This window comes from Muntiacus reevesi, chromosome 3, assembly GCF_963930625.1.
Source record: "Muntiacus reevesi chromosome 3, mMunRee1.1, whole genome shotgun sequence".
In the NCBI taxonomy this organism is placed as follows: domain Eukaryota; kingdom Metazoa; phylum Chordata; class Mammalia; order Artiodactyla; family Cervidae; genus Muntiacus; species Muntiacus reevesi.
In genome coordinates, this window is record NC_089251.1 from 1,374,948 (window position 1) to 1,392,843 (window position 17,896).

The window sequence follows — 17,896 nt, forward strand, 5'->3', positions numbered from 1 at the left end:
CACCACAGAGGACCCCTGGATGCTCCTCAGGGTGCCAGGATCCACTGACACGTAGCTGCTTTCCGACCTAAACCATGAACCTAAATAACATTGAGAGCTGAACCATAAAGAAAGTGGAGCACGGAAGAATGGATGCTTTTGAACTGTGATGTTGGAGAAGACTCTTGAGAGTCCCTTGGACTGCAAGGAGATCCAACCAGTCCATCCTAAAGGAGATCAGTCCTGGGTGTTCACTGGAAGGACTGATGCTGAAGCTGAAACTCCAATATTTTGGCCACCTGATGCAAAGAGCTGGCTCATTTGAAAAGACCCTGATGCTGGGAAAGATTGAAGGCAGGAGGAGAAGGGGACGACAGAGGATGAGTTGGTTGGATGGTATCACCGACTCAATGGACATGGGTTTGAGTAAACTCTGGGAGTTGGTGATGGACATGGAGGCTTGGCGTGCTGTGGTTCATGGGGTCACAGACAGTTGGACACGACTGAGCGACTGAGCTGAACTGAAATAACATTAGTAATAAGACCTTCTAGAGCTAACACCCAAAAAAGATGTCCTTTTCATTATAGGGGACTGGAATGCAAAAGTAGGAAGTCAAGAAACACCTGGAGTAACAGGCAAATTTGGCCTTGGAGTACAGAATGAAGCAGGGCAAAGGCTAACAGAGTTTTGCCAAGAGAACACACTGGTCTTAGCAAACACCCTCTTCCAACAACACAAGAGAAGGCTCTACACGTGGACATCACCAGATGGTCAACACCAAAATCAGACTGATGATATTCTTTGAACCCAAAGATGGAGAAGCTCTATACAGTCAGCAAAAACAAGACCGGGAGCTGATTGTGGCTCAGATCATGAACTCCTTATTGCCAAATTCAGACTGAAATTGAAGAAAGTAGCGAAAACCACTAGACCATTCAGGTATGACCTAAATCGAATCCCTTATGATTGTACAGTGGAAGTGAGAAATAGATTTAAGGGACTAGATCTGATAGAGAGCCTGATGAACTATGGACAGAGGTTCATGACATTGTACATGAGACAGGGATCAAGACCATCCCCATGGAAAAGAAACGCTAAAAAGCAAAATGGCTGTCTGAGGGGGCCTTACAAACAGCTGTGAAAAGAAGAGAAGTGAAAAGCAAAGGAGAAAAGGAAAGATATTCCCATTTGAATGTGGAGTTCCAAAAAATAGCAAGGAGAGATAAGAAAGCCTTCCTCAGCGATCAATGCAAAGAAATAGAGGGAAAAACAGAATGAGAAAGACAAGAGATCCCTTCAAGAAAATTAGAGATACCAAGGGAACATTTCGTGCAAAGATGTGTTCAATAAAGGACAGAAATAATATGGACCTAACAGAAGCAGAAGATATTAAGAAGAGGTGGCTAGAATACACAGAAGAACTGTACAAAAAAGATCTTCTTGACCCAGACAATCACGATGGTGTGATCACTCACCTAGAGTCAGACATCCTGGAATGTGAAGTCAAGTGGGCCTTAGGAAGCATCACTACAAACAAAGCTAGTGGAGATAATGGAATTCCAGTTGAGCTATTTCATATCCTAAAAGATGATGCTGTGAAAGTGCTTCATTCAATACGTCAGCAAATTTGGAAAACTCAGCAGTGGCCACAGGACTAGAAAAGGTCAGTGTTCATTCCAATCCCTAAGAAAGGCAATGCCAAACAATGCTCAAACTACCACACAATTGCACTCATCTCACATGCTAGTAAAGTAAAGCTCAAAATTCTCCAAGCCAGGCTTCAGCAATACATGAACTGTGAGCTTCCAGATGTTCAATCTGGTTTTAGAAAAGGCAGAGGAACCAGAGATCAAATTGCCAACATCTGCTGGATCATCAGAAAAGCAAGAGAGTTCCAGAGAAACATCTATTTCTGCTTTAATGACTATGCCAAAGCCTTTGACTGTGTGTATCACAATAAACTGTGGAAAATTCTGAAAGAGATGGGAATACCAGACCACCTGACCTGCCTCTTGAGAAACCTGTATGCAGGTCAGGAAGAAACAGTTAGAACTGGACATGGAAAAACAGACTGGTTCCAAATAGGAAAAGGAGTACATCAAGGCTGTATGTTGTCACCCTGCTTATCTAACTTCTATGCAGAGTGCATCATGAGAAATGCTGGGCTGGAAGAAGCACAAGCTGGAATCAAGATTGCCAGGAGAAATATGAATAACCTCAGATATGCAGATGACACCACCCTTATGGCAGAAAGAGAAGAGGAACTAAAAAAGCCTCTTGACGAGTCAAAGAGGAGAGTGACAAAGCTGGCTTAAAGCTCAACATTCAGAAAACTAAGATCATGGCATCTGGTCCCATCATTTCATGGCAAATAGATGGGGAAGCAGTAGAAACAGTGTCAGACTTTACTTTTGGGGGCTCCAGAATCACTGAAGATGGTGATTGCAGCCATGAAATTAAAAGACGCTTACTCCTTGGAAGGAAAGTTATGACCAACATAGACAGCATATTAAAAAGCAGAGACATTACTTTGCCAACAAAGGTCCATCTGGTCAAGGCTATGGTTTTTCCAGTGGTCATGTATGGATATGAGAGTTGGACTGTGAAGAAAGCTGAGTGCTAAAAAATTGATGCTTTTGAACTATGGTGTTGGAGAAGACTCTTGAGAGTCCCTTGGACTGCAAGGAGATCCAACCAGTCCATCCTAAAGGAGATCAGTCCTGGGTGTTCATTGGAAGGACTGATGCTGAAGCTGAAACTCCAGTACTTTGGCCACCTCATGTGAAAAGTTGACTCATTGGAAAAGACCCTGATGCTGGGAGAGATTGGGGGCAGGAGGAGAAGGGGACAACAGAGGATGATGGCTGGATGGCATCACTGACTCGATGGACATGAGTTTGAGTAAACTCTGGGAGTTGGTGATGGACAGGGAGGCCTGGCATGCTGCGATTCATGGGGTCTCAAAGAGTCAGACACGACTGAGCAACTGAACTGAACTGAACTGAAATAACATTAGTAATAACACCCTGGAAAAGAATGACATTTAAAAGCCCTGTTTCCTGCACTTCCATCCAAGAACAAGCTCCTCACTCCAGCTTCTTGACCTGACCATTTTTTGGTCCAAAATGTGCAGAAGGTGCAGCACCCCTTCCTCCTCCGCTCACAACCATCCCGATGTGCAACCCTCTTCTCCTAGAAGAGCAAGGTCTACACAGAACCCTGACACGGAGACTGTCTCCTCCACCCTCATCCTAGGAGGACACAGCACAGTCTTCAAGAAGGAAGCTACAACTGCCCACCAGAATTTCAGATTCTCCCCAAAGAAAAAGGGCAAAAGAAGAGGAGAAACAGTGAAGGCAGGTCCTAGGGACCTCACCCCAGCAGACAGGAGAACGACACCTCCCAACAGGGCCCCTGCAGACTGAACCTGAGGGCCCGGTCTGGAGGAGGCCCATCTTCGTCCTCCGCTGCACTCTCCCCTTGGGCAGGGCTCAGGCCCCAGCCCCCAGCCAGCTTTCCCCTCACCTGCCACACAACAGGGTCCCCTAGCTGCCCGCCATGGGCCAGGGCCCCCGTCCCACGGGCGCACAGCTTCTCCTACCCTCCCAAAGAAGACGACCTTGACGGGGAGCAAGACGAGACTATATGCACCCCCAGTTTTATGCGTCAAACAGGAAGAAGGAAGAACTGAGCCCCAGGTGCAAAAGCTGCTCACAGTGGAAGGCCAGCGGCCTCTTTCTGAAGCGCAAGGACCCTGCCACTAACGGGTGTGCGTGCTAAGCCGCTTCAGTCGTGTCCGACTCTCGCAAACCCACGAACTGCAGCCCACCAGGCTCCTCTGCCCATGGATTCTCCAGGCAAGAACACTAGAGTGGGTTGCCATGCCCTCCTGCAGAGAATCTTCCCGACCCAGGGACTGACGCATGTTTCCTACGGCTCCTGTTTTGCAGGCAGGTTCCTTACCACTGAGCCAAAGAAGGAAGCCCTTCCGAGGGACACCTCCATTCAAACTCATAGGAGGATGGGACTCCAAAAGCCATAGGCTCTGGCAAAGCAAGCCCCAGGGGCTGTCAGGTACCGCCCTCTGATTGGCCAGAGCCCCACAGGGCTGTCAGGTACCGCCCTCTGATTGGCCAGTGACCAAGGGGCTGGCGGATGCCTCCCTCTGATTGGCCAGAGCCTCACAGGGCTGTCAGGTACCGCCCTCTGATTGGCCAGTGGCCCAGGGGCTGTCAGCTACCGCCCTCTGATTGGCCAGTGGCCAAGCGGCTGGCGGGTGCCTCCCTCTGATTGGCCAGAGCCTCACAGGGCTGTCAGGTACCGCCCTCTGATTGGCCAGTGGCCCAGGGGCTGGCAGCTACCGCCCTCTGATTGGCCAGTAGCCCAGGGGCTGGCGGGTGCCTCCCTCTGATTGGCCAGAGCCCCAGAGGCTGTCAGGTACCACCCTCTGATTGGCCAGTGGCCCAGGGGCTGTCAGCTACCGCCCTCTGATTGGCCAGTGGCCAAGCGGCTGGCGGGTGCCTCCCTCTGATTGGCCAGAGCCCCAGGGGCTGGTGGGTGCCTCCCTCTGATTGGCTGGTGGCATCACTTTACTGGCTGGTGGATGCACCTCCCACTTTGCACTTCACTGGACACTTCGGCCTGTTCACAGGTCTGATTCCCTCACTGCATCGGAAGCTCCTGCAGGGCTGAGATGTTCATGTACCACTCACCTGTGCACCTGCTCCCGGCGCCCGGCACTGGTCTGACGCGCATCTGAGGTCTGCAAAGGCTTCAGGCAGAGCCACCGTCCCTCCCGAGGTCTCCACGCAGGACCAGCCTCTCCTGCGGCCCTCTGCACCGTCACAGAAAGGGCCTCGCCCCACCCTCCGGTTACCCCGCCGGCAGAGGGGAAGACAGGAGCTTTTAATCTCAGTGGAAGGCGGGAAGCGATTTTTCCAATCAGTGCAAGAGTTTTTACAGTTAAATCACTCCAGTTACATACACACATTTTGATGTCATTTCGTACATTTATTTTTTAAAAAATAGAGAGGCTAATAAAAATCCCTGTTGCCAAGGTGCTGGCAGGAAAGAACAGGACAGAAGACTGAATTTCCCCTGAAAGAACACAGGCCTAGGAAACAGAAAATAAAAGAATCCACCACCACCACCTCCCCCCCATTTCACGTACAGAGACGTCACAAGAAATCGGCCCCTGGGGCTCTGTAATGAAACATGGACAAAAGTGGGTCAGATTGTGGTTCCATTTCTTAGGTCTGAGTCACCAAAGAGCTGGAGACATGTACTCCGACTGTGGGTTACAGTGTAGGTTGGGAAGCTGCCAGAAAAACTGCAGTGAGTCGAAGCGGATGGGATGACGGCTCAGACAGTGCAACAGGTATAACACAGAGCGACCCTCCATCACCCCACCACGAAGCCCCACGCACCCAGTGGAGCATGCATCCATCCACTCCTTCCATCAACTTTGCTCCAGCTGCCCAGGCCGTGTGGATGCAGAAACAGCGTCTAGGTTAGCAAGGCCCCGCCCCACTCCCCCAGATGCCCTGGCAGACCATCAGCCGTCACCCATGGTCACGTCTCAGGAGCCAGAGTCCTTGCACCGGGACGTGGGCAGGTCCATTCCCTCCACTGGGCCCCAATCCCCGCTGGTAAAGTGGGGGTGGCTTGAGGAGCGGCGTGCTGGACACAGACCGCCCACGACCTCTGCCACCTCCAGGCCAAGGTTCGAGGCTCAGACCCAGACCAAATGATTTGCAGACAGAACGATGAACTCATGGGGGAAGGGGGGCTCTCTAAATGAGAACCGCTTCTCATTCACAAGACGGATAGAGTGAGTCACAAGGCCAGCCACTGAGCAGAGCCAGGAACTCGCCCCAGACCCAATGCCCCCTACCACCCGGGGCCCAGAGCGGACAGAACAGTGACAACGGTGCTGCGGACACATCACGCACTAAGCCCCGTCAAAAATCCTGCCGGAGCGGCTTCCCTGGGGGCTCAGTGGTAAAGAACACAAGTTCGATCCCTGGCCTGCGAGGATCCCACAGGCCCCAGAGCAACTGAGCCCATGCACCACAACTGCTGATCCCATGCTCTAGTGCCCTGGAGCTGCAACTCCTGAGGCCCATGCCCAAGAGCCCGCGGCGCACCAGAGATGCCACCGCAGAGAAGCCTATGCGTCGCAACTAGAGATCAGCCCCCGCGCTCTGCAACTAGAGATCAGCCCCCGCTCTCTGCGACTAGAGATCAGCCCCCGCGCTCTGCAACTAGAGATCAGCCCCGCTCTCTGCGACTAGAGGCAGCCCGAGCAGCAGTGAAGGCCAGCACCGCCAAAAATAAATAGAATCTTATTGAAAAAAAATCCCGCAGGAGCCACAGTCATCACCCTTTCCTACAGATGGGAACCTGGTGGGGGTGGGCAGGATGATGACCCAGCTGCAGGCCGCCCACCCCAAGGCATCACCCACACCGGGCCTTCAGGCCATGGGTGTGGCGGGGCAGCTCTGCCCACAAGAAGGGCTGACACAGGCTCCGCCTGCAGGACCTCAGTATCCCCAGGAGCCAGGCCAGAAAGCTTAAGGCATATTTGGCCAAGTGCTGGCCAGATGACTCGATTACAGGGGAGAAATGAACAGAGGGAAAAGCAGAAGCTATAATCTAACATCGCCCTCCTGTGAGCAAAAAAAAGACTCCTCAGATTATCAGACCCAGCTGGACCAGCTTGTCCTGGGCCGGACCCACAGCCTCGTGGCTGCCTGGTCGCCTCCCGTCTCCCCGGCAGGGACGGGGCGCGGGGAGGAGGGACGTGGCCTGCCCAAGGGCGCCTCAGACCCAGTGGGCCCTCCTGGGCAGGCCGTGAACACACAGGGGCCTGTGCGTGGGTGCGGGCACGCACACCTGCGTACGTGTATACGCCCACCAACACTCGTCTCACACACCCAGACACACGCATCCAAACACACCATATGCATACACATGCATGCACAACACACACAAACGCACACACGTGTGCACCCCTCTCTGCTGGGCTTGCAAAGCCCTTCCACACACGTGGCCTAGGGCGACCTTCACTGCCATCCCAGGAGGTGACAGACGTGGGAGACGGACCCCGGAGCACGGGGGGGCTGAAGAGGGTGCAGGAGGGGCCAGGCCGAGCCACTCGCGGACGGCAGAGCCCCCCGGGGTCTCACTGGGCCCAGAGCCTCCCGCTGGATACTTAAAGCTAGAGAGGCCTGTGGCAACACTGCACCTTCCTTCCACAAAATCACCACCCCAAACAGCAGCCACGTAAGACCCTCCACTCATTACCAAAGGTGCCCCCACGCTCCACTCACTGTCTCCAGGGACCACCCCGATCCGTCTACACAACTACTCTCAGGGCAAGGAAGCCGTGTCCCCCCGTTTCCCAGAGGAGAAAGCTGAGGCACCGGGACTGTCCCGGCTCAGACAACCCCTTAGAGGCAGAGAAGCCCTCCCTGCAGCCCTGGGTTCAGTGACCTGACCGCCAAGCGCTGCCCCCCACCAGGGCCCAACGCGGCAGGACCCCCAGGCAGGGGCAGGCGGCATCCCTCAGGCGGTCTCGGCGCGGGGCCCAGAGAGGGTTAAGGACGGCCCAGCTGCCCTCCGGTCCCTCCCGAGACCTCCCTCTTCTCACAGCAGCCACTGCTGTTGGCACAGCACCCTGGGGCAGGCAGCCCTGGGGGCGCCCCACCAACCGACTTAATGAGGGACTTTCCAGCCAAGGGGAGCAGCCCCGCGAGAAGAGCAAAGCGGTGGGGCTGGGAAGGTCCTGCCAGCAAGGAGGATGGATGAGACAGCAGCCAGAGGGGAAGGTGGGCACCTGCTAAGGAGGCCCTTGGCAACAAAAGGAAGGGGAAGCGGAAAGGAACGGTCCAGTTAGCATCACCTCCTCCAGGAAGCCGCCCTGGAGCTCCCCAAGGGGCCAACCCTCCACCCTGTTTTCCACAATGCTTGGCCAAGAGAACGAACAGTGCAATGACCAGTGTCCACAGGTGGGCCTCCCCCCAGCCTGTGCGCTCTCCATCACTTCTGCCTTCCCCACAGCCAGGCCCAGCCAAGGCAGTAGCTCATCCGGCTGAGTGATGGGCCTGGTGAAAGGGGAGTGGAGGCTTCGAGGCCCTTCGAAGGCCTTGGGGTAAAAAGCGGGGAGGGGGCAGGAAGAGACAGAAGAGGGAGGAGGGAGAGAGAGAAACACTTGGCTGGCCAAATGGGACCCCTCCCTCGGCCCCGGTGAGCCCCAGGCCTCCCCAGGGAGAAGCCCACTCAGCTCCCAGGCACAGACAGCAGACAGACCCAGAGTCTGCAGTCTCAGCCCCCCGCCCCTGGGCCTCTCAGAACACAGCCCCACCACACCCCAGAGGCCACGGTGAGAGTCCAAGACGATGATGTGGGCACAGACCTAGGAGGTCACCCGGCAAGGCTTCATCCCGAACGTCACCGCGCGTGGGGCCTCCCGTGGCCGGGGACCCCACCCTGCTCCTCGTGGCAAACCCGGGGCTCCAGTGAGGGTGCCGCAGGGGGCCTTGGGAGCCTGACTCATCCTCGACCCTCGGGGCGCACTGTTGCTAAGTGAGGGGCGGGAGGCCGTGGGGGCGGTCTGTTCCCCACACCCCTTTGCACCACCAGACCCCATCTGTGACCCGGGGTGGAGGCAGGGATGGGAGACAGGGCCAGACAGCCAGAAGGCAGGGCGGGCAGGCGGGCAGCGCTCAGCGAAGGGCGTGGCCGTGGTGAGAGTCCAGAAATATCTGAAGGGTGGGGTCGTGGGGCAGGCTCTGGCCGGCACCCCAGGAACAGCCCCGGAGCAGCACTGGGGAGAAGGGCCTTTATGCTTCCAGCCCAGGGAGGGGACTGCTGCCCGCGGCCAGTGCGGGAGGCGGTGACCCCAGCTCCAAGCCCTCTGGCCACAGAAAGCTGGACCAGAGGAGAGAGAGGCTTGGGGAACCAGCTTGGCTTCTGAACCCCTCCCACTGACTGTTCTTTTATGGGGAGGAGGGGGGAGGGGAGGAGAAGATGGAAAAGGCTGTCTTTCCAGCCAACTGGATTGAGTCAGAGGAAATTTAACCATTTGGTGACTGTCAAGTCCCACAAAACTTGGACAACTCTTCCGACCAAATTATTGCCAAAAGCGACCACGTGACCGGCGTCAACCAATGGTGTGTGGAGGAGATGACCTCAATTTCCAAATATTGGGGTCATGTTTCATTTCACTTACTCTCCTTTGCCCGTTACAATGTTAAACGGCCCCAAACGCAATCTGACTTTTCCTGCCTTCACACACTTGGCCAAGAAGAAGGTCGGAAAAAGAGCCATGTTCGGAGAGAACTCAGAAAACATCTGGTGAATCTCAGAATGGAGAGGAGACGCGCTGCCCCCACCCCCGCCCTGGACCTAAGTGGACAGCCGTCCCCGCGCACTGAGGATGCCTTCCGAAAGGGTCCCACCCTGGGAGGGGAGGTCTGTGAAACCCACCCAGGGAGGTGGCTTCTTCGCAGGCTCTCAACGTCTCTTCGGCAGGAGCCAAATGTCTAAGTCCACAGCCATGGCCCAGGCGCTGACCCCGTGCCCGCCTCAGTCAGGACGGGAAAGCGGAGGCGGGGGGCAGAGACGGCTAACAGTTCACTCCAAACCCAGACGAAGGCATGCTCTGCCTGCCCCCCAGCCCCGGCGTGTGGGGGTGTGGACTCCCCTGAAGGACTCCCACCTGACCTCCTGGGGGAAAGCCCAGCAGAGGAGCAAGGGCAGGGTCATGTGGTTTTGTCCCTGTCGGATGCCCAACACAGGTGCCCTGACCACATCCCTCGGCCTGCTCCACACCACCTCCCTGGAGGCCGCTGCTGTGCCCAGTGACCCTGGGAGAAACCCAAAGCCTGTGAGCTGAGCCCAGGATGCAGGGAACGCGGGTGGCAGTCCAGGGCTGAGACTCCAGGCCCCAGAGCCAGGCCAGGTCCCCATGCCTTCCCCAGCCCCTGACCAGCTGGACGCCCTGACTCCCGCTCACCCTGTCTGGCCCACCAACACTCACGTGCCAGCAAAAAGGGACAGAACATCTTGATTGGTAAGTGGAGGTGGAAGTGATTCTTCCTGTGTGTCTTCCAGTTACAAAGCAGAGCAGAGTGAGGGAACTAAAGTGGTGCTTTTTTGGGGTGGGGGGACCCCTGGCTGGTCCAGCTGTCTCCTGGGCCACTGTCCCCTCCCTCGGCCTGCCCTCTCGCCGAGCCTGTTCTGAGTCCATCGCATCAGCTACTGGGAGACTTTGAGGGCCGTGAGCTCTGAGGACTGAGACGCTGAAAGACCTACTCTAGGGACAGGCAACCGCGGGAGTGCCGCGTGGGACACCACCGACGTCAGGAAAGCACGGGGCGGCAGGCATCTAGGCAGGCGCCCTGTGGGTGCTGGCTGGCTGGATGCCGCCCGCAGGAGACGGCTCCTTCTAAGGGCAGACCTCTGGCAGAAGTCCCGTCTGTGCATCATGTAAACCCCAGGCAGCCCAGACCCGGCAACACCTCCCCACCTTGAGCCTAGAATCCGTCTCTGGGCGGTAAACCCTAAAAAACCTGCTTCCCAGGAGAAGTCGGGGTTGGGGGGCAGGCTCCGCTCCTGGGATTCCCTTCCCCTGCCCTCCACCCTGGCGGCCCCCCATCCCAGGAGGCCCGGCCAGAACTGACCCGCTGTAACTCTAGGGGGCGACCCTTCCCGGGTTTCAGGAAAGGAAGTTGTGCTGCGCGCCTGGGACAGGGAAGGTGAAGTTTCGGGACAAAAGTCTGCCTGCTTGGTGGACAGCCCCTCCGGCGCATCCGACACGGAGCCCCATCCTCGGGTCCCTCGACGGCCCCGGCGGTCGGCCCATTTGGCGCGGGGGAGGGCTGTGCCGGCGCGTCTCCCTCTCCGGGGCCCCCAACTAATGCCATTCGGAGTCCCGGGCCGCGCATTCCACAGCCCAGCCGGGAAAGCCGTGCAGGAGCAGAAGAGGCCGGGCGCCGGGCATGACAGCCGTGCCGGCCCCGCAGCCCCCGGCGCCCCGAGCCCCGGCGCCCCGCGCCCTTACCTGCGCGGCTCGGAGGCGGCGCCCACAGCAGCAGCAGCAGCAGCAGCAGCGGCGGCGGGGACAGCAGCGGGGCGCCCGGGCGGAGCGGGCTGCGCGCTTTCCAGCGGGTGTGGACGTCCATGCCGGAGGGGCGCGCGGCGCGGGGCGCGGGGCGGGCGCGCGGGGACGCACGGGGCGCGGGGCACGGCCCGGGCGGCGGACTCAGCGGGGCCGGCACGACCTTAGGGAGTCATGGGAGCAGCCGCCGGCCCGTTCTCTTTGTGGCCGTGGCCCCCCGGGAGGGTCGGCTGGCGCGCTCGCCCACGGCCGGGAGGGCTCGACCTCGGTCCGCGGGGCGCCGGGACCCCGCTCGGCTCGCTGGCCCCGGCCTCCTCGCCCCCTCCGGCTCCTTCTGGCCTCCTCCTCGTCGCCGCCGCCCCGCGACTCGCTCCCCTGGGCGCTGCGCTCGAGTGAGGTCCGGCGCCGGCCGCGGGGACTCGGGAGGAGTGCGACCTCGCCTCGGGCGCCGAGCACTTTTCCCCCTTCCCCTCCCGCCCTCGCTCCTGGAAGGCACCCGCGGAGGCCGGGGCTCCCCGGCGCCCGCAGCAAATCAGAGCGGCCGCTGGGCTCGACCGGGCCGGCCCCCGCTTCCCACTGGGCGCCGCGGGCGGGGAGGCGGGGCCGGCGGGAGAGTGGCGGCGAGGAAGGGGCTGGCCCGGGGCGGGCGGGACCGAGCGGGCGCGGCGCCCCGGCTCTGCCGGCGTGCGCGCGCGGACGGAGCCACCGGGGCAGATCCCGAACGCCCACTTTTCCCGCCCCAGGTGCCCACACCTGGCCGAGCCCCAGGACCAGTGTGGAGGCGCCCCGAGTTCGAGCATTTGGAGTTAAAAAAAAGTTGCAGCTCACCCCGCCTAACTTTTTCACGTACTTGGAGTTGAGAGCTCCTCTTCTGGGTGGAGACTGGACTTCCAATCCAGCCAGATCGGGGCGCCCAAGACTGTAGCAGGCGCGTCCACCCCAACCCACGACCTGCCCTCCACCTTCCCGCTCGGCAGACTGGGCATCCGTGCCCACGCTGAGGCCTGGACTCCCGAGAGGTCCTCGGGAGGAGCTTGGAGGTCACATATCTGGCATATTAATCAGGCAGAGTTCGCCAGCACCCCTCCGGCCTCGCTCCTCCTGCGTGGAGACCCCTCTGCCCAAAAAGGGAAGCCAAGGAGATGTGTTTGGGAGGTGACAGCTGCAGAGGATGAGGGCTGGGGACCCGGCTGCCCCGGACCACATCGGGCACAGCCTCTCTTCCTCCACTGCTTTAAGCCTCCTAGAGGTCTCCCTGGAGGCTCCAGGCTGCGGTGGTGGGCAGCAGCCCCTTCTTGGTTCCACTCAGCCCAGAAACATGCACCCAGCTCCCCCTCAAAAGCCTGCTGAAGCCTCCCTAAACCCCTTCCTAGAAGAGCGACTGTGCTGGCTTTTAAAGTGGAGGGAAGGTGAGTCGGGGGCTTTTCAGAAGCCAAGCCATGCCCTCTGATTTGAACAGACAGTTCAGCTGAAGCAGTGCTGGGACCCCTGTGCCCCGGCCTCCAGACTGAATGTGAAATTCCCCCAGACACCCTTCAGTTCTGTAAGCAGTGGGGGAGGGGAGCAGGGGAGAGGTTAGGGCCTCTCGAGCCGGGCGGTAGGTCCCAGGGGCTGCCCCCGTGGCCCACATCTGCCCGGGTAAAGGATGAAGCGCACAGTGTGAAGCGAAGTGGTCTCTCTGGTGTGGATAGTTGTTTCTTGCTGTTTTACAACCCGTGTAAATCACATCTGTGATCTGGGTGGGTGTGCGTTGTGTGCACAGGTGTGTGGGTCTGCAATTCGTGTGCCGGTCAGCTGGAGCTGGTCCTTGGTGAACCTTCCTGAGAGAAATTCCACTGGACACTCCCTGAGCCCCCAGTCCCACCTGGCCCCTGGAATGCCCCCCACACCGCTAGGGGAAGGCCGGCTTCTCCTGAAGACTTGGTGCTACCGTAGGCCAGTGGTCTGGCTGCAGAAGACAGTGCTGACTCGGCTCCATTTCCCCCAGCGACGCAGAGAGCTCTTCCATGAGTCGCAGGTGCCTCTATGCTGCTCGCCAGCCCCCGACACCTGGAACTCAGGATGGGCATCTGGCCCCTCAAGAGCTGATAGTCAAGGGACACCGTGTCCCCCAGAGAGCTGACCGCACAGGAATGAGAAAGCTTGTGGGCTCACTAGTGCCCGGACTTGGGTGGGGAGGTAGTTTCTAGCCCCCTCAGAAACTCAGAGAACAGCCCCTAAACTGAGCATCCCTCCCTGCCCGTCCACCCTGTCCCACCCCCTGTGGGAGGGTGGCCGTGAGGCCTGGCCACAACCGGGAGCCCAGCGGGGACAGCAGGAGCACCAGCCAGACCCGTGTGTTGGCCACGTCAAAGCCACTCTTGCGCCAGGTCACACACAGCAGCAAAGAGCACAGCCAGTTCTCCCCCTGCAGATAAGGGAGGTGAGGATCAGAGAGGCTGAGGGACTTTCAGCCAAAGTACCAGCCCATCCATCCGCGGCCAAGCCCAAATTTGAACCCAGATTTGCCTTCGGGCAGGAAAAAATGAGGATCACCTTGCACAGATCCTTGCAACAATGCTTCATGGTTGACCCCAGCAGTATCCCGCGACCCTCCCACAACTGATTAAAACGAAGAGTCCTTTGGAAACTGTTTATTCCCTCTGGGCTCCAGGACGCCTGTAGTGACTGAGACACTCACCCCCGTCGCCTCCCCTGGGCCTGAAACGCCACATAGGAGCTCCGACTCCGGCAGCTCAGGCAGTGCCTGCTCACCTGTGAGCCCCCCTCCTCTCCTGTGGTTGCCGCCAGGTCCCACTCGGTCCCTCCCTGTGAGCTGGCTTCCACTGCCGGCGCTCCACCGCGGCAGGGACTCCCCAGCATCCAGGGTCTGAGCGCCCTGGCCACCCCTGGCCTTGTGTCTCCCAGGGTGCCTGGCGGAGCGTAGGCGTGCCGCAGCTTTGCACCTGGGATCCGCCGCCCACCCTTCACTTCTGCTGTAAGCTCTCCTCCCCGATTTTTTAAGCGACGGATCACGGTTTCAGCGTCCACGGCAGGCCCTAGGCGCGGCGGGCTTGTGGGCTCTCCCATTCCCCTGCCACCCGATGGGGCCACCCAGCCTCCCGGGGTCCTCGCGGGGCTGGGAAAGCCTGCCCTTCCTGGGGAAGCCCCCCAGGACAAGCGGCTACCTTCTTCCCCTCCTCCTCTCCCAGGCAGGAGCTCATGGCCCTTTGGAGGAGGCGGAAGAACGGGCGCTCAGCTTGCCTCCCAGGAGGGACCCAGCAGGGACCCGGGGAGCTCCCGCTCTGCAGGCCGAGGGGCTGGCGCTGCCCCCGTATTCACCCACAGCCGTGGGGCGGCCCTGAGGCTCCCTCCGGCTGCCCAGAGAGGCTGCTGCAGACCCGTCTCGGGCACCTGTGGCCCCAGCTGCGTCCTGCAGTTGGTGCCTGGGACCAGGCCAGCCCCGAAGTCCCGGGCTCGGCTGCGGCCCAGCGGCAGGGATCGCCAGCCCCGGACCCCGGGCGGTGAGTGCTGACCTCCAGCCCTCAGCGCTCCTCCCTGGCAAGCGGGGGTGAGGACGCCGGCCTCCGGGGAGCCCTGTAGATGAGAAGCCGGGCCAGGAAGGCCTGAGGAGCCCCGTGGGGTCCTTGGGGGGGGTCCGGGGCCCCCTCCTGCCCTCCCTGCCCTCTCCTGCATCTTGCAGCCGGGTGGTCTCCCTCCGACCCCTCTGAGCCTTCTGCTGGACCCTTCAGGGCTTCACCCCATTCACCGCCCCACCGGCCCAATCGAGTAAAACCCCTCCCATTGGGCCGGGAGGACGTGGAGGCTGGAGGCCCTGAGACCACCCGCTCTAGGACTGGCAGCTGGGGTGGCCCAGCCAGACTGGAGCCCAGAGCTCCCACCTGGGGGGCGTGTGAGCCCGCCCTCTGGAAGGACGGAGGCTGTCCATCCCGCTGGCCCCAGGAGCCCCACCTCTGCCTGTGCTGAGCCCCGGCCGGCCGACCTTCCAGCCCTGGACCCTGCCCACGGCCCCCTGCAGGCTGGAGCCTCTGCAGGCCAGGGGTGCCCCCTTGCCCACCCAGGCTGCAGGCTGTCCCTCCAATAACCAGCAAGACTCAGGCGGGGTGGCTCTCACTCTCAGGGCAGCCCCCACAGTTACCAGGGGAAATCCACCACTTCAAGGCCGAGGTCGACCGGTGTCCTTCCCCACCTTCTCTTTGACCCGGTGGAGGAGGTAGAAGGGAACTCAGGCAGGCAGTGGCCAAGGGCTGCTCCCGGGATGGCAGGCTTCCCAGGGTACGGGTTTGCTTGGGCACCTACAACAAAGTACCCGAGATCGGGCGGCTTGAACCCCAGGAATGTGCTCTCACCCTGGAGGCTGTGAGTTGTGAGATGTACAAATGTGAGAGTTGGACCGTAAAGAAGGCTGAGCACTGAAGAATTGATGCTTTTGAACTGTGGTGTTGGAGAAGACTCTTGAGAGTCTCTTGGACTGCAAGGAGATCCAACCAGTCAATCCTAAAGGAGATCAACTCTGAATATTCATTGGATGGACTGATGCTGAAGCTGAAGCTCCAATACTTTGGCCGCCTAATGTGAAGAGCTGACTCATTGAAAAAAGACCCTGGTGCTGGGAATGATTGAAGGCAGGAGAAGGGGACAACAGAGGATGAGATGCTTGGATGGCATCACTGACTCAATGGACATGAGTTTGAACAAGCTCCAGGAGATAGTGAAGGACAGGGAAGCCTGCAGAACTGAAGTCCATAGGGTCGCAAAGATCAGACACGACTTAGCAACTGAACACAACCCCGGAGGCTGGACGTCCAGCTCAGGGTGTGGGCAGGACTGGTTCCCCGGAGGCAGCTCCTGAGCTGGACGACGGCCTTCTTCCCCCCACATCTGTCCTCCTTGCAGTCCGTGTCCTGATCTCTTCCTAGAAGGACACAATAGGTGAGTTCACCCAAAAATGAAGGTGACTTTCTCTCTTCTTTAAAGGCCGTTTTACCAAACACAGCTACATCCCGAAGTTCCCGGGGTCAAGGTTCAGCGTGTGAACCTGAAGGGGGTGGCATCAGACACCCAGGACGCCTCGGCAATCAAGGTCTGTGGGCCTTTGAGGAAGCCTGGGGGGGGTGGGGGCTGTCTGTTCTCCAGAACAGTAGAGGCATTCTGAGGCCAGTGGGGTGGGGGGGGGGGGCGGCGCCAGGGGTGGACAGGACCCTGTCCAGCGGGAGGAACCTGAGTGGCGGCTTGCCGTGCCTGCTGCTCCAACCGGTTGACAGACGGCCTCGCTCCTTCTGCACGTGGAGCTGAGCCCCTTGGCTGTGATGGCGTCCACACCGGGCCAGGGAGCAGGGGGCGGACAGGAGCTAAGGGGGCGACTGGACAACCGCAGCGACCTGAGACGCAGCTGCCCGCCCCGCAGAGGCTCCCTCCAGTCTCCTCTCCCCTCCTGTCTCCTCTCCCCCCCACCACCCCCCACCGCCACTCACACACCTCACTCTTCCCGAGGAGAAGCCCAAGGTGCAGGGAGGTGCCCCGAGGTACCTGTGACAAGGGTGGGCGCGGCGGGTGCAGCCAGCACCGTGAGGGGAGCCGGGCCCCCAAACGTGCTTCTGTCCGCATCTCCCCCCAGGGGGCCTGGGCCCAGCGTCCCGGCCGGTCCAGGCCCCAGCCTGTGCTCCACGGGGTTTTCTGGGTGAGCCCAGGTGGGTAGGGAAAGACCAGACAGGAAACCAGGAGCCAGGGCTCCCGTCCTGGCGGTCACCCTGCCCTCCAGGGCTGCAGGCTCCTCCTAGAATCCCAGAGGCTTTCTCCACTGGTTTCCCCGTGAAGCCCCCTGCTCTATCCCAGAACTTCCACACCTCCGACAAGTGAAGGCCTCTCCCACCAGCCAGCTTGGAATCCAGCAGCGGGAAGGGGCTGTTCCCTCCCAGAGCGCCCAACCACGACTCGCAGCCCTGCGCCCACAGACCAGCCAGGACTCAGGCGCTGGCATGGTTCAGGCCCAGCACGCCGGTCTGCCCGAGGCTGGAGCTCTTCGTGGCTGCAGAGCGTCGACCCAGGGCCAGGATGCAGGGTTCTCGACGGTCAGGGAGCCGCCCCCATCGGGAGCAGGGACAGGGACCGGCAGCCTGATGCCAGGAGTGCTGGCAGCAGACGCACCCTGGACCGACTGGCACGGGGTGGGTGAGTCAGGCCTGGCAGCCCCGGTTGCGTGGCCCGCCCCTGCTTCACGCTGCATGGCAGTTTGCATGTCATGCCCACTGTGTTCCTATCCAGGGCCAAGTGAACTTGACGAAATAATGGGATTTCAGGCAAAACAGCCGGTGACAGACAGCCTGGGCTTTGGACACTGAGGGCGAGCTTGCATTTATTCAGACAATGGGATGTGGGTCCACCCCTCTCGGCCTCAGACTGGGTGGACAGGTTACCCTCCTGGAGATGTTTTATAGGCAGAGGCTGAGTTTGCAGCGCAGAAGAACGTCAGTTGGAAAAATCCCTGTTGACTTGTAAAGAGCTCCCTCTGTAAGTGAGGCCAGGGCACCATTGCTCAGGCGCAAAGGGCATCTGCCCGGGGTGGCATCTGCTGAACCTGGGATCTCACTTCTGTCCCCGCCGGCCCGAACGGGACCCCTCCCTGGGAGGTGAAGGCAGAGGTGTCCCTGGAGCCCGGGGCCAAGTGCCCTGGACATGCAGCGCTGCCTCAGACCCCAGCTTCCCATCTGGAAAATGGGCCAGAGAGGCCGCTTCACAGACGGCTGTGTGATCGCCTCTGGGGGTGAGGCAGGGTCTGTTCCAGGCACAGAGCA

The 17,896-nt window shown here is 59.8% G+C and overlaps 1 protein-coding gene across 3 annotated transcripts in view; it reads right to left on the minus strand.

Moving 5' to 3' along the window:
* Positions 1-11,560, minus strand: part of COL5A1 (collagen type V alpha 1 chain) — a 148,130-nt gene extending 136,570 nt beyond the window's left edge. For all 3 annotated transcript variants that reach the window (XR_010662277.1, XM_065928054.1, XM_065928053.1), the window contains exon 1: positions 11,046-11,560. Coding sequence is in view for 2 of the 3 variants with exons in the window: in XM_065928054.1 (XP_065784126.1) it covers positions 11,046-11,166 (121 nt within the window). In the remaining variant the exon portion in view is untranslated. The remainder of the gene's footprint in view (positions 1-11,045) is intronic.
* Positions 11,561-17,896: the final 6,336 nt, after the last annotated feature.